At 43.9% G+C, this 14,287-nt stretch overlaps 1 protein-coding gene across 1 annotated transcript in view; it reads left to right on the forward strand.

The window, feature by feature from the left end:
- Positions 1 to 14,287, forward strand: part of DCUN1D5 (defective in cullin neddylation 1 domain containing 5) — a 44,739-nt gene that overhangs the window by 28,953 nt on the left and 1,499 nt on the right. The window contains exons 7-8 of the mRNA XM_077484360.1: positions 1,309 to 1,413; positions 8,349 to 8,451. Of these exons, the coding sequence (XP_077340486.1) occupies positions 1,309 to 1,413; positions 8,349 to 8,451 (208 nt within the window). The remainder of the gene's footprint in view (positions 1 to 1,308; positions 1,414 to 8,348; positions 8,452 to 14,287) is intronic.

A 14,287-nucleotide genomic window follows, 5' to 3' on the forward strand; every position in this document is an offset into this window, starting at 1 on the left:
GCTGCATTCTACTCTACAGTCTTAGGATCTGAGATCAGAGAAGCAGGAGCATAGTGATAGTTATGCTTCCACAGAAAATATGTAAACTGTAAATTAAAGAGTTAAGTCCACAACATGCCATGCACCTCATTGGACTTGACTAAGGATGAGCTCAGGCGTGTTCGCAAGGTCCACATGCAGAGCCTGCCAGGAAGTTGGCGCAGTCCTACACTAATCACAGGCAGTGAGACCTTGCCCCGATGCACGGCTGCAGAGATCGGGCAATGTCTCGCTGCCTTTGATTAACGCAACGCTGCACTGACTTCCTGGCGGGCTCTGCACGCAGACCATGTGAACACGCTTAAGCTCATTCTAAAGGCCCGTACACACGGTCGGACTTTTTGACAACAAACATGCAAATTAGCTGTTTTGGAGCAACATCCGACTGTGTGTACGCTCCATCGGACAAACTTTTTCTGTTTTCATCGGACTTTTGTTGGCTCTGCGAACGGACAAACTTTTTGACAACAGAAGTCCGATGGAGCAAAGTCCGACCGTGTGTATGCAAAAGCATCGGACTTTTGTACAAGGTACAAACATGCATGCTCAGAACCATTGCAAACGATCAGACTACAATACAGAAGTTGACCAAAGGTGGCGCTGGAGTCATTGAACGTCCTCTTTTGAAGTGGCGTCCGTACGTTGTGACGTCACCACGTTCGTGTTTGTTGTCAAAAAGTCCGACCGTGTGTATGCAATACAAACTTGTGGACAACACACTTTGTACAAAAGTCCACGGAAAAGTTTGTACAAGTCCGACCGTGTGTATGGGGCTTTAGACTTGACCACTACTAATCCAACACTTTTTGTTAAATATAGCTCAATATAGTGAATTGAGCTCTTTAATATTGCATGTAATATTTGGATACATAACCCAAATATCGCTTGAGAATCTTCTTCTGGCTGATTGAGGCCATTGTCCATTTATGTATGTGCAGTGCGATATGCTTGTGGTCGTGTCTTTTCTGCTGAGCTCTCAATTAGGAGATTTGTTTCTTACTTGCGACAAAAGAGGGGTCTCTCTGATTTTGCTGCTTTTTCTGTAATGTAGAGGCTACCATTTCCTGCAAATTGTAACCATTTGTTATAATCCGCTTTAAGTATCGCCAATATGTAACCAATAGACTCTGTACATGTAAAATAGTCAAGTCCTATCACGTCCTTTAATTTCATGTACTAGTTTGCCCCAGGGGATTCATCTTAAAACTTTCTGTAAATAGAAAATGTATGAACTGGAGTAACTAGAATTTTTTTGTATTTTTATAATAGGACAAAGTCCAGCGGAGTCTGGACCTAGATACTGCAAAAACTATGTTGGCACTTTTACTCGGAAGAACATGGCCGTTATTTTCTGTGTTCTACCAGTACTTGGAGGTAAGAGAACCCAGCTTGCTGTTTCTGCTACTTAATATAAAGAAAAAATATTCTTTGTTTTATAACCACTTCCAACCACAGCCGCAGGTGGTCTCTATTGCGCGAATCGCCATAGCTGTACGTCGGTCGTGCAATAGATACAGTGGGCGCGCATGGCGCCGGAACCGATGCGCGTGGCAGGAGGCCATGATGTCTGCCAGCCACCCGCGTTCTCTCCAGAGCCAGAACAGAGATCTGTCAATGTAAACAGACACCCCCGTTCTGACAGGGGGGTGGAGAGAGATCTGCTGTTCCTAGTGATCAGGAACAGCGATCTCTCTCCTCCTCCAGTCAGTCCCATCCCCCCCACAGTTAGAAGCCCTTCCCAGTGAACAAATTTAACCCCTTGATCACCACTAGTGTTAACCAGTGTCCTTTATACAGTAATCGGTGCACTTTTATATCACTGATCACTGTATAAATGTCACTGGTCCCAAAAAAGTGTCCCATCGGTCCACAGCAATGTCAGTCCCACTAAAAATCACTGATCACCGCCATTACTAGTAAAATAAAAATATATACCTTAAATCTATCCCCTATTTTGTAGATCCTATAACTTTTGCGCAAACCAATCAATAGACCCAATATTTATTTCTTGGGTCCTGTTTTTCATGTCCCTGGAGGTGTCTGTGAGGCTATGCTGGTGTCATGTGCTGCGCGGTACTCACCGGCATTGTTTCTCCCTGTCCCTCATGGATCTTGCATTCGGCGGCCATCTTAAGTGTGGGCAAGGGAAAGCATGCTCTCTTGGGCTTCAGCGGCCATTATCCGTGTGGTTGTCCCTTTACAGGACACCGGCAGCCATTTTCTTGAAGCCTGAACACGATTTTCAGTGTTCTCTAGCGGCAGCATGTGCTCTGATGGCCATTTTCCCTGTGTTTTATGTCCTTGTGCTGGACGGCCATTTTATTGAAGCCTGAGCACACTTCAGAGCGGTTTCAGCGCCATTTGTAGCTGCTTCCACCGACACAGCACTGTTTCCTCTGCACCTGGGAGCCAACAGAGACTACAGGCACTACCTGCTGAGTAGTAGAACCCCTTAGGGTGGTGAGTCCTGTGGGAAAGAGCCCCTCAGCCAGCAGCAGTAAAGAGGGGGGGACTGTCACTGTCCTAAGTCCCCTTCGGGTGGCAATGTAGGGTCAGCATGGCTTCATAAACTGGTGTTTCTTCCCCCGAAATCCAGGCAATTGCAGCCGGGTCGCCTGTGGACTGCGCAGTGCCCCTGGACACCCTGACGGCAGTCCTCAATTCGTTCGTTGCCAATATGGAGGCGGCACGTGGGCAAAAGGGTGCAGCCCGGTGGTCCTCTCGACTGTCTGACCAATGGGTCTGTGATCTGATTTCTTCAGGCTACAAGATAGTTTCTCTCTTGGCTGCAAAAACAGATTCTTCCCCTCCAGCATACCCATATCCCCGGTTCACCGGGAGGCCCTCTTGGGGGCAGTAAGGGACCTGCTGTTTTGCGGTGTGATTGTACCGGTTCCGGAATCGGAACGCTTCCAGGGATTCTACTCCAATCTGTTTGTAGTTCCCAAGAAGGAAGGGGTACGTCAAATCTTGGACCTAAAAGCCCTCAAACGCTTTGTGAAAGTGCAGAGGTTCAGAATGGAATCGGTTCGCTCAGTAGTCGCTGCACTCCATCAAGGGGACTCCCTGGTGTCCCTAGACATCCAGGATGCGTACCTGCACATACCCATATGCCTTCGGCATCAAAAGTTTTTGCGATTTGCAGTCGGGAAGCCCACTACCAGTTTGCGGCTCTTCCTTTGGTCTGGCATCAGCCCCCCGAGTCTTTACCAAGGTATTGACTCCAGTTTTAGCGTTGCTGCGGCAAAGTGGGATCACGATCGTGGGATACCTAGGCGGTCTCCTCCTGAGGGCATCTTACACCTCAGAATTAGAGGAGGATGTGGCGATCACCATACAGACCCTGCAAGAATTTGGATGACTGTTGAACCTAAAGAAGTCAGTGATTGTACCGACCCGGCATCTGGAGGACCTGGGCTTGCTGCTGGACTCCAGGGAAACAAGAGTTTTTCTCCCTTCAGACAAACTGCAGACTCTCAGATCCGCGGTAAAACTGCTGATAAACCACAAGTGGTCGTCGCTCTGCTTCTGCATGTGAGTCCTAGGACTCATGGTAGCCTCCTTCGAGGCAGTACCATATGCTCAGTTCCACACCAGAGTGCCGCAGAAGGAGATTTTGACAAAATGGGACAAATCTCAGTTGTCCCTGGATCGACAGATCCAGGTGAGCCAGTCAGTCAGAGATTCCCTGAACTGGTGGCTGAGGTCCCTGGTAATTCAGTCCGGGAAGTCGTTCCTACCTCTGAAGTGGACAGTGATCACCACGCATGCCAGCCTATCAGGCAGGGGTGGAGTGATGTGGGTGTTCAATTGGCTCAGGGCCTCTGGTCGGTGGAAGAATCCAAGTTGCCGATCAATCTGCTCAAGCTAAGAGCAATCAGGCTGTGTCTCTCCACTTGGTCAAAGAGACTACAGGGGCGTCCTCAGGATCCAGTCAGACAACACCATGGCTGTGGCATGCGTCAATCACCAAGGAGGAACAAGAAGCTCAGCCGCCAAACGTGAGGTCGCTCACATACTTCGGTGGGCAGAGTGACACGTACCGGCCTTGTCGGCCATTTACATCCTGGGAGTGGAGAACTGGCTGGCGGACTATCCGAGTCGTCAGATGCTGGATCCAGGAGAATGGGCGTTGCATCCGGAGGTATTCAGGCTACAGTGACTGAGGTGGGGCACACCAGATGTGGATCTTCTGGCCTCCCGTCTCAATCGGAAGGTGCCGAGATTTGTGTCAAGGACGAGATCCGTGGGCAGACACGTCAGACGGGCTGGTGGCTCCATGGGATCAGTACCAGCTGATCTACGCTTTTCCTCCACTGAAACTGTTACCACGTCTGCTCTGCAGAGTGAAAGTCGAGGGGATCCCAGGGATTCTGGTCACCCCAGATTGGCCTCAGCGACCCTGGTACGCATATCTAGTATGCCAGGTGGCAGACGCCCCATGGTGACTGCCGTTACAAGAGGACCTTCTGTCTCAGGGTCAGATTCTCCATCCTGCTTTACCATCGCTGGCTTTAACAGCAAGGTTGTTGAGAGCCAGGTGTTGAGGAACCGGGGTCTGTCGGACTCGGTGATCCCAACTATGTTGAGGGCATGGAAATCTTCTCTTCTCGGAAGATATATCATCGTACCTGGAAGGCTTACATCTCCATGTATGAGGAGAAAGGATGGCATCCGCGCTCCTTTTCTATATCCAGGATCCTGCTGTTTCTTCAGCAAGGAGTAGACCAGAGACTGGCGTTGAGCACCATTAAGGGGCAAATATCAGGTTTAGCTGTCTTCCCCAGCACCCCCCAATGACCCCTGGCATCTCACTCATTATTGAGTACCCTTTTCAGGGGGTGCGACATGTAGTCTCTGAACCTGGTGTTATCGGCGCTTCAAAAACCGCCATTTGAAAATATCAGGGAGATTCCCCTGTTGACTCTTTCCCAGAAAGTGGTCTTTCTAGTGGCCATCACATCAGCCAGGAGGGTTTCGGAACTGGCGGCCTTGTCCTACAAGTCGCCTTATCTGGTTATCCACAAGGATAAAGTGGTGTTGCGTCCGCAACCGTCTCTTCTGCCGAAAGCGGTCTCGGCTTTTCATATCAATGAGGACATTGTGTTACCATCTCTGTGTCCTAAGCCAAAACACCCTAAGGAAGTGGCCCTTCATGCTTTGGACGTGGTTCAGGCTCTGAAGGTGTATTTGTCTGCCACTGCTCCCTTTTAGGAAGTCAGACTCACTGTTTCGGTGGCTGGTCCAAAGAAAGGCATGGCGGTCTCGTTGGCCACCATTTCCAGGTGGATCAGACAGATTGTAGTGCAAGCCTAAGCCTTGAAGGGACTCTTCCGGTCACGGGCCACTCTACAAGGGCAATCGGAATGTCTTCGGCCTTCCGACAAGCGTCTGTCGCTCAGGTGTGTAAAGCGGCGACCTGGTCATCTGTCCACACGTTTACCAAGTTCTACAAGGTAGACGTCAGTGCATCGGCTGATGCCTGTTTTGACCGCAAAGTTTTGCAGGCGGCCGTATAGTTGCAATTGAATATGCAATATATTTTCTTTTTTCCTGTGTTTTTTTTTATTTTTTTATTTTTTATTAAAAATGCAGTACCGTTAAGTTATTGCATCACATTCCTCAGTTTTTGGTGTGGTTGTGGGTAGTCACTCCTGTTTTGAGGGTACCCTGGTTTTGTGGTGTATTTGTCCACACACTTTGTTTTTGTTTTTTTGTGGGTAAAGTTTCACTAGTTCCCACTTGCCATGGTGGATGAAGTTTCTATGCTGTTTTCCCACCCCCTATTTGGCACTGCTTGGGGACGTCCGAATGGCTAAGAAAGGAGCTGTGTTGGTTGTGAATATAAGAGAAAATAGGATTTTTTTTGTACCCGCCGTAAATCCTTTTCTCTGTAATTCACCGACCGACAGCACCCGCCCCTCCTTTTTTTTTTTTTTTTTTTTTTCTATTTTCACGTTATACTGCTTGTTGATGTACTGATGACTGCATGGCAGGCGCCCAAGGGACCACCTCCTGGGCGGAACTGAAGAGTTCTGAGTGTTAAATAACAAGTAATGCCTAGTATTTTCCTAGTGGTGGGCATAACAACCCAATGGCTAAGAGAGGAGCTGTGTCGGTCGGTGAATTACAGAGAAAAGGATTTTACAGAGAGTACAAAAAATCTTATTTTTCTGACCGAAGTTCCACTTTAAAGCAGAGTTCCACACAAAAATGGAACATTGAGTGATGGTGACCCCCTGACATGCCACATTGGGGGGGGGGGAGCACCAATTTCACACTTCCTCCTCTTGGTCCGCGGCGCGGGAAAGGAAGTTCACCCCCCATCTTCGGGGACACATAACAGGTCCCAGAAGATTGCCCGGCCATTCCCAGAGTGGCTCGCACATGCGCAGTACATGCCCAACCACAGTTAGAATGCTACACTTTTTGTAGCTGCTGATTTTTAAATGGGTAGAACTCCACTTTAAATCTGAACTTCAGGCTAAATACACAGAGGAAATGCATAAAACGGACCGGTTTTACTTGCCTAAGGATTTGTTTCAGTTCACTTATTTTTGGCATTTACACAGCTTGGCAGATGACACCATTATTTCTGTTATGCTGGCAGACTGTAGCAGGAATACATATATCTAAGTAAGTATTCATATGTTATACACATTTTAATTAATACAAGGCTTTTTGATTGGATGAGGTGGAGAGGAGAGAATTGCCATTGAAAGAAATGCAAGGAGTTCTGTGAATGGCAGCGGTGCTGAGCGAGCAACCCCCTGTGTTCAGTATGCAGTGGGCCAGCCAATCGGCACAGGACCTTTTTAAATTAGCGATCATTGCAGTAGCACCAATTACAGCAATGATTGTCAGCTACCACAGTGGTCCCTCAGGAATGAAATATGTGTATGTACATGGTCCAGCTTGGATAAAATCTATTTCTGTAATTAAGATAATACCTGGAGTTTAGCTTTAAAGAGCAGGAGACTGATTATCTCTCTCATCACTTGGCGCACTCTGCATATCATAATGTTTCATACAGCACACCTTATACATTCCCAGTTTTAGCTCCACTATTAGTAGATTGCAGGGGGTCAATGTTGAGTCGAATGTAGGTACTTAACACATTCTTGGCATTCAAAATAATATGTTTAAACATTGATAAAAATAGACCTGCAATAATTTCTGTCCTTCTATTATCTCAGCTTTAACCTCTTCAGTCCTGGAAGTTTTACCTGCCCCCCCTTTCAGGACCAGGCCATTTTTTGCGATACAGCACTGCGTTATTTTAACTGACAATTGCACGGTCATGCAACACTCTACTCAAATAAAATATGTCCCTTTTTTTTTTTTTTTTCCCACAGATAGAGCTTTCTATTGGTGATATTTAATCACCTCTGCGTTTGTTTGTTTTTTTTGCGCTATAAACAAAAAAACAAACAAAAAAAAAAACCTTTTTAACTTTATGCAATAAAGCCCAATAAATTTTTTTTTGAAAAATCAAACGTTGTCGTCATTTTAGGCCAATGTGTATTCTGCTACATGTTTTTGGTTAAAAAGAAAAATCCCAGTAAGTGTATGTTGATTGGATTGCGCAAAAGTTATAGCGTCTACAAACTATGGGATATATTTATGGAATTTTTAATGTTTATTTTTTTTTTTTTATTATTGTTTTTACTAGCAATGGTGGCGAATTATTATTATTAATTAGTAATCTTTTTGTGGGACTGTGGCAGACAAATCTGACAGTGACGCATATTGGGGACCAGTGACACCAATACAGTGATCAGTGCTAAAAAAAAAAAAACTGTCAGGGAAGGGGTTAACACCAGGGGCGATCAAAGAGGTTAAAGGTGTACCTAGGAGTGCTTTCTAAAAAAAAAGGGGGGGGGGTGCATTTACTAGGGGAAGATTTCTGCTAAGCATTAACATATTAACATGGATCTCTACCTTCCCCTCTCATTGAGAAGGATTGCGGGGTGCTAACAAACATCGGGTCCACCGGACCAGATAATTGTCTCTTGCTGTGTCCAATCACAGCGGGCCGCCACCAACACAAGCCCCAGGCCCAGTGCACGGAATCAAGTACAGGTATGTGATTTCTTGCAGGAGGGCCACCCTGCTGCAGTATATCTGTGTGGGGCGGTCCAGAAGGGGTTATGGTGCATTCATTTATAACGAGCAGTTCTTTTTTTTTGTTTGTGTTTTTTTTTTTTTTTTTTTTTTTTTTTTTTTTCTTTCTACGTTTTCATGTATACAAGCATTGTAGAATCTGTAAATAACACGTGCTAAGATGAGGTTTTGTCTTGTTTTAACAGCAGTCAAAATACAGAGTAATGAACAAAGACCAGTGGTATAATGTATTAGAATTCAGCCGGACCGTTAATGCCGACCTTAGTAACTATGATGAAGATGGTGCCTGTAAGTAATGATCAGTTTATTTTATATTTTTTGTTTTGCTTTTTTTGTCTATGGGGATGGATAATACAAACGGCAGTTAAAGTGGTAAAAAAAAACAAAAAAAAAAAACTTTAAGTAGAAATTTTAGGTGATGTTGCTTGCTGTAAATTTACAATAATTGGACTCCTGTACCTTGCCTCACCCAAGGCTGTTATTTGAATGACTGACAATCCTGGCTTCTGGGGCTCCAGTAGTTGGATATTCCCAATTGATTTCACGTTTAGTGTGTGCAATGCAAACGTGGACGATAGGGCCACATTCTTCGAGTATAATTATTTTCCTCAACTAAGCATAAGCAGATAATTTTCACTTCAGCTCTGACCTTTACACTTTTTTGTTATACCTGGTTGGCAGGAGGTGGGGACATAGGTTAGAAAACAAAATTAGGGTATTAAAGTGACTGTCATGTCTCCTATTCAGGGCAAAGGGACAGTCTCTTCAAAGCCCACCCCTGACCCATATAAAGTGCATTTAAAAGTCTACACACCCCTGTTAAAATGTCAGGTTTTTGTAATGTAAATAAATTAGACAAAGATAAATCCTTTCCGAACTTTTTCCACCTTTTTAATGTGACCTATAACTGTACAACTCAATTAAAAAACAAACTAAAATCTTTTAGGGTGTAAAAGTAAAAAAAAAATAATAATGTGGCTGCATAAGTGTGATGAAAAGATGGGAAGATAACTGGTCAGGGAGACTGCCAGGAGGCCTACAGCAACATTAAAGGATCTGCAGGAATATCTGGCAAGTACTGGCTGTGTGGTATATGTGACAACAATATCCTGTATTCTTCATATGTCTGGGCTATGGGGTAGGGTAGCAAGACGGAAGCCTTTTCTTATGAAGAATAACATCAAACCCCCCGGCTAAATTTTGCAAAAACACATCTGAAGCCTCCCAAAATCATATGGGTAAATGTATTTTATGTTCGGATGAAACCAAGGTTGAACTTTTTGGCCATTTATTCCAAAAGATATGTTTGGCGCAAAAACAGCACTTCAAATCACCAAAAGAACACCATACCCACCGTGAAGCATGGTGGTGGCAGCATCATGCTTTGGGACTGTTTTTTTCTTCAGCTGCAACAGCTGCCTTAATCATGGTAGAGGGAATTATGACCAGTACCAAATACCAGTCAATATTGGCACAAAACCTTCAGGCTTCTGCTAGAAAGCTGAACATGAAGGGGAACTTCCTCTTTCAGCATGACAATGACCCAAAGCATACATCCAAATCAACAAAGTAATGGCTTCACCAGAAGAAGATTCAAGTTTTGTCATGGCCCAGCCAGAGGCCAGACCTGAAGCCGATTGAAAATCTGTGGGGTGATCTGAAGAGTGCTGTTCACAGGAGATGCCCTCGCAATCTGCCAGATTTGGAGTGTTTTTGCAAAGAGTGGGCAAATATTGCCAAGTCAAGATGTGCCATGCTGATACTCATACCCAAAAAAACTGAGTGCTGTAATAAAATCAAAAGGTGCGTCAACAAAGTATTAGTTTAAGGGTGTGCACACTTATGCAACCATATGATTTTATTTTTATTTCTCTCCGCCTAAAATATTTAAATTTGTTGTTCAATTGAGGTGTATATTTTGTAGGTCACATTTAAAGGTGGAACAAGTTCTGCTATTATTTATCTTTTTGTCTATTTTTATAATAACACTGGTGCACTACGATCAAGATTGATATTGATTTATGGGACATTTATTATGAATCTGAATTTTATTGCATGTGTATATATAGCACTAAGTATAGCATTGAATTATCACTGTAGTAGCGCTGTGTGTTTGTGTCTTTTGGTACACATACATTTATATATCTTTTAACAGGGGTCTGTAGACAAAAAATATATATTTCAACTGTATATAGCATTTCCTTCATATTACTCTTTCGGTGCCCTTAACAAGCCGGTGAATCTGGATAATGGAGTAGCATATGACCACCTCCCAGGATGAAGAATTTCGGTCTACACAAACAGTTTTGGGCCTGAACACTGTCTTATGACATGGAGGAGGTTATCAATCCTGTGTAACATAGCATACACAGGGTTTACCCCCTGGGTCTGATGGAAAAGCTAGTAATGCGTCTTTTATGAAAATTATACTTAGAAAATCTACTGAGCAATTCTTCCTTTTTTTTTTTCCTTAATAATATGCCTGCAGGTTGTTTTTTGAAGATTGTTCAAAATTTTCTTTTTAACATAATATTAAAGGACATCTTTGGTCATGATATACACTTTCACTTTATAATATCAGCATTGTAATAGCAACAATACAAATAGGTATTTTTGACAATCCATTATAAGCTTACAAAAAAAAATCTCCTTTCATGTTGTGAGTTCTCTGTCTACTAGGCCATCTCTTTCCACAACCTCCTACATTCATGCATTCCCCTTTTCCTGTTTACATTCAATCTCTAAGGACTACATATCCCATGGTACCTTGCAGTGATTCCTGTACTGACTCCGCTTCCTGAAACTCTTCCTCTCAGCACCTCTAGTTCAAAAGACAGGCTTTGTGAATTCTGTGACACAGCAGTGCCTATCGACTGGGCATAGTGAATACGTGTCACAGAATTCAAGGAGGTAAATGTGTGGGGATCTTCACAAAGTAAGTTAACAAACAACAGTGTCATTCAGATTAATAGGAGTAGACTAGAAATAATTTACATAAAATGTGGAAATTAATATGATTTCACATTTTTACATGGGTACTCCTTCCTTTTTTTTTTTTTTTTTTTTTTTTTTTTTTTTGTTACCTTTCCCCACTTTTTATGTAAGTTTTAACAAGTACTAAATGAGCATACAGTGCATTCGTAAAGTATTTACATGGCTTCACTTTTTCCACATTGTTATGTTACAGCCCTATTTCAAAATGTATTAAATTCATTATTTTCCTCATCATTCTGCAAAAAATATCCCATAGTGACAAGGTGAAAGAAGTTTCTTTGAAATCTTTCCAAATTTATAAAAAAAAAAAAAAAAAAATCCATGTACAAAAGTATTCACAGCCTTTGCCGTGACACTCACAATTGAGCTCTGGTGCCTCCTGTTTCCACTGATCATCCTTGAGATGTTTCTACAACTTGATTAGCGTCCACCTGTGGTAAATTCAGTTGTTTGGACATGATTTGGAAAGGCATACACCTGTCTGTATAAGGTCCCACTGTTAACAGTGCATGTTGGCGCACAAACCAAGCCATGACGTCTAAGGAATGGTCTGTAGACCTCCGAGACAGGATTGTATCGAGGCACAGATCTGGGGAACGGTACCGAAAAATGTCTGCAGCATTGAAGGTCCCAATGAGCACAGTGGCCTCTATCATCCGTAAATGGAAGAAGTTTTGAACAACCAGGATTCTTCCTAGAGAGAAGGGTCATTGTCAGGGAGGTGACCAAGAACCGATGGTCACTCTGGCAGAGCTCAAGCGTTTCTCTGTGGAGAGAGGAGAACCGTTCAGAAGAACAACCATCTCTGCAGCTCTACACCAATCAGGCCTGTATGGTAGAGTGGCCAGACGGAAGCCCCTTCACCGTAAAACGCACATGACAGCCCACCTGGAGTTTGCTAAAAGGCACCTGAAGGACTTGCAGACCATGAGAATCAAAATTCTCTGGTCTGATGAAACAAAGATTGAACTCTTTGGCCTGAATGGCGAGCATCATGTCTGGAGGAAACCAGGCGCTGCTCATCACCTGGCCAACACCATCCGTACAGTGAAGCATGGAGGCGGAGGCAGCATCATGCTGTGGCTATGTTTTTTCAGTGAAAGAAACTGGGACACTAGTCAGGATTGAGGGAAAGATGAATGCAGCAATGTGCAGAGAGAGACATCCTTCATAAAAACCTGCCTAGACTGGGGCCAAGGTTCATCTTCCAACAGGACAATGACCCTAAGCACACAGCCAAGATGACAAAGGAGCGGCTACGGAACAGCTCGTTGTCCCTGAGTGGCCCAGCCAGAGCCCAGACTTCAACCCGATTGAACATCTCTGGAGAGATCTTAAAATTGCTGTGCACTGACGCTCCCCATCCAACCTGATGGATCTTGAAGTCCTGCAAAGAAGATTGGGAGAAACTGTCTAAAAATAGGTGTGCCAAGCTTGTAGTATCATACTCAAAAATACTTTGCTTTGGCCCCAATTAAAGGTGCTTCAACAAAGTACTGTATTGAGAAAAGGCTGTGAATGCTTATGTACGTGTGTGTGTGTGTGTGTGTGTGTGTGTGTGTGTGTATATAAAATATTTTTTATAATATAAGGCTGTAACATAAAATGTGAAAAAAGTGAAGCGCTGTGAACACTTTCCAGATGCACTGTATTTAACACACGGTTTATTTTACGTTGTCCCTTCTATTTCTGTATGTGGATGATGGCACGGTAATTTTAATTAAAAAATGTACTTTTTATTTTTTTTCCTAATCGATATACAGCTGTTGCATGACCCAGCTCTCTCCCAGCCTGTTTGCAGGGAAACGTAAACAGGAGGAGCTTTTAGTCCTCTGCTGCTGGTCAGATGTAAAAAAACAAAAAAAAAAAAACAGCATTTGGAGCAGAGTAAAGATGACAACTAATGTCATACAAATATATATTTGAAATCCTAATCTTTTGATATTTTTTTTGAAAATAACATGGTGTGGGTGGATATGCCCCTGCAGCCTCTGTCTTAGAATAAGAGGGAGGTGAAGCCTCCATCAGTGTACATGTAATATCCCACCCTCATTGTGTTTAGCTGGTTAGTGAGCATGGAGGAGGTGACAGCGGGGGCCATCTTTCCCACACTCAACTTCCAGGCAGTGAGGGGAGTGGACGTGATCGGCTCCGCCTCTACCGACAGCTCCAGCAAGCGACGGAGATGACCGGTGTGCGGCGGTCCATCTCCCGCCCCTATAAAAGTGATCTTGTGGTGACTGTCTGCTGCTGAGACCACTTTTATCTTAGAGGACAGTCCATAATTTTTTTAAATAGTTGCTGCCATAACAACGGTATTTAACGTCAAAGTAGCGATGTATAACGTTGGCAGCTGGTCCTTAAGTAGCTAATGCGTGAAATAAGTATTGGATCCCCCTATCAATCAGCAAGATTTCTGGCTCCCAAATGTCTTCTATACAGATAACGTGCTGAGATGGGGAGCACTCTCTTAAAGGAAGTGCTCCTAATCTCAGCTTGTTACCTATATAAAAAACACCTGTCCACAGAAGAAATCAGTCAGATTCAAATTTCTTCACCAAGACCAGAGAGCTGTCCAAGGATGTTATGGACAACATTGTAGACCTACACAAGGCTGGAATGGGCTACAAGACCATCGCCAAGCAGCTTGGTGAGAGGGTGACAACAGTTGGTGTGATTATTCGCAAATGGAAGAAACGCAAAATAACTGTCAGTCTCCCTCGGTCTGGGGCTCCATGCAAGATCTAATTTTGTGGAGTTTCAATGATCATGAGAATGGTGAGCAATTAGCCTAGAACTGCATGGAAGAATCTTGTCAATGATCTTAAGGCAGCTGGGACCATAGTCGCCAAGAAAACAATTGGTAACACACTACCTTGTGAAGGTTTGGAATCCTGAAGTGCCTACAAGGTCCCCCTGCTCAATAAAGCACATGTACAGGCCTGTCTGAAGTTTGCTAATGAACATCTGAATGATTCAGAGGAGAACTGGGTGAAAGGGTTGTGGTCAGATGAGACCAAAATCTTGCTCTTTGGCATCAGCTCAACTTGCGCGTTTGGAGGAGGAGAAATGTTGCCTATGACCCCAAGAACACCATCCCCACCGTCAAACATGGAGGTGGAAACATTAT

Source organism: Lithobates pipiens, unplaced genomic scaffold (assembly GCF_037356315.1).
Source record: "Lithobates pipiens isolate NorthernLeopardFrog02 unplaced genomic scaffold, aLitPip1_a1.2 Scaffold_16, whole genome shotgun sequence".
Classification (NCBI taxonomy): Eukaryota; Metazoa; Chordata; class Amphibia; order Anura; family Ranidae; genus Lithobates; species Lithobates pipiens.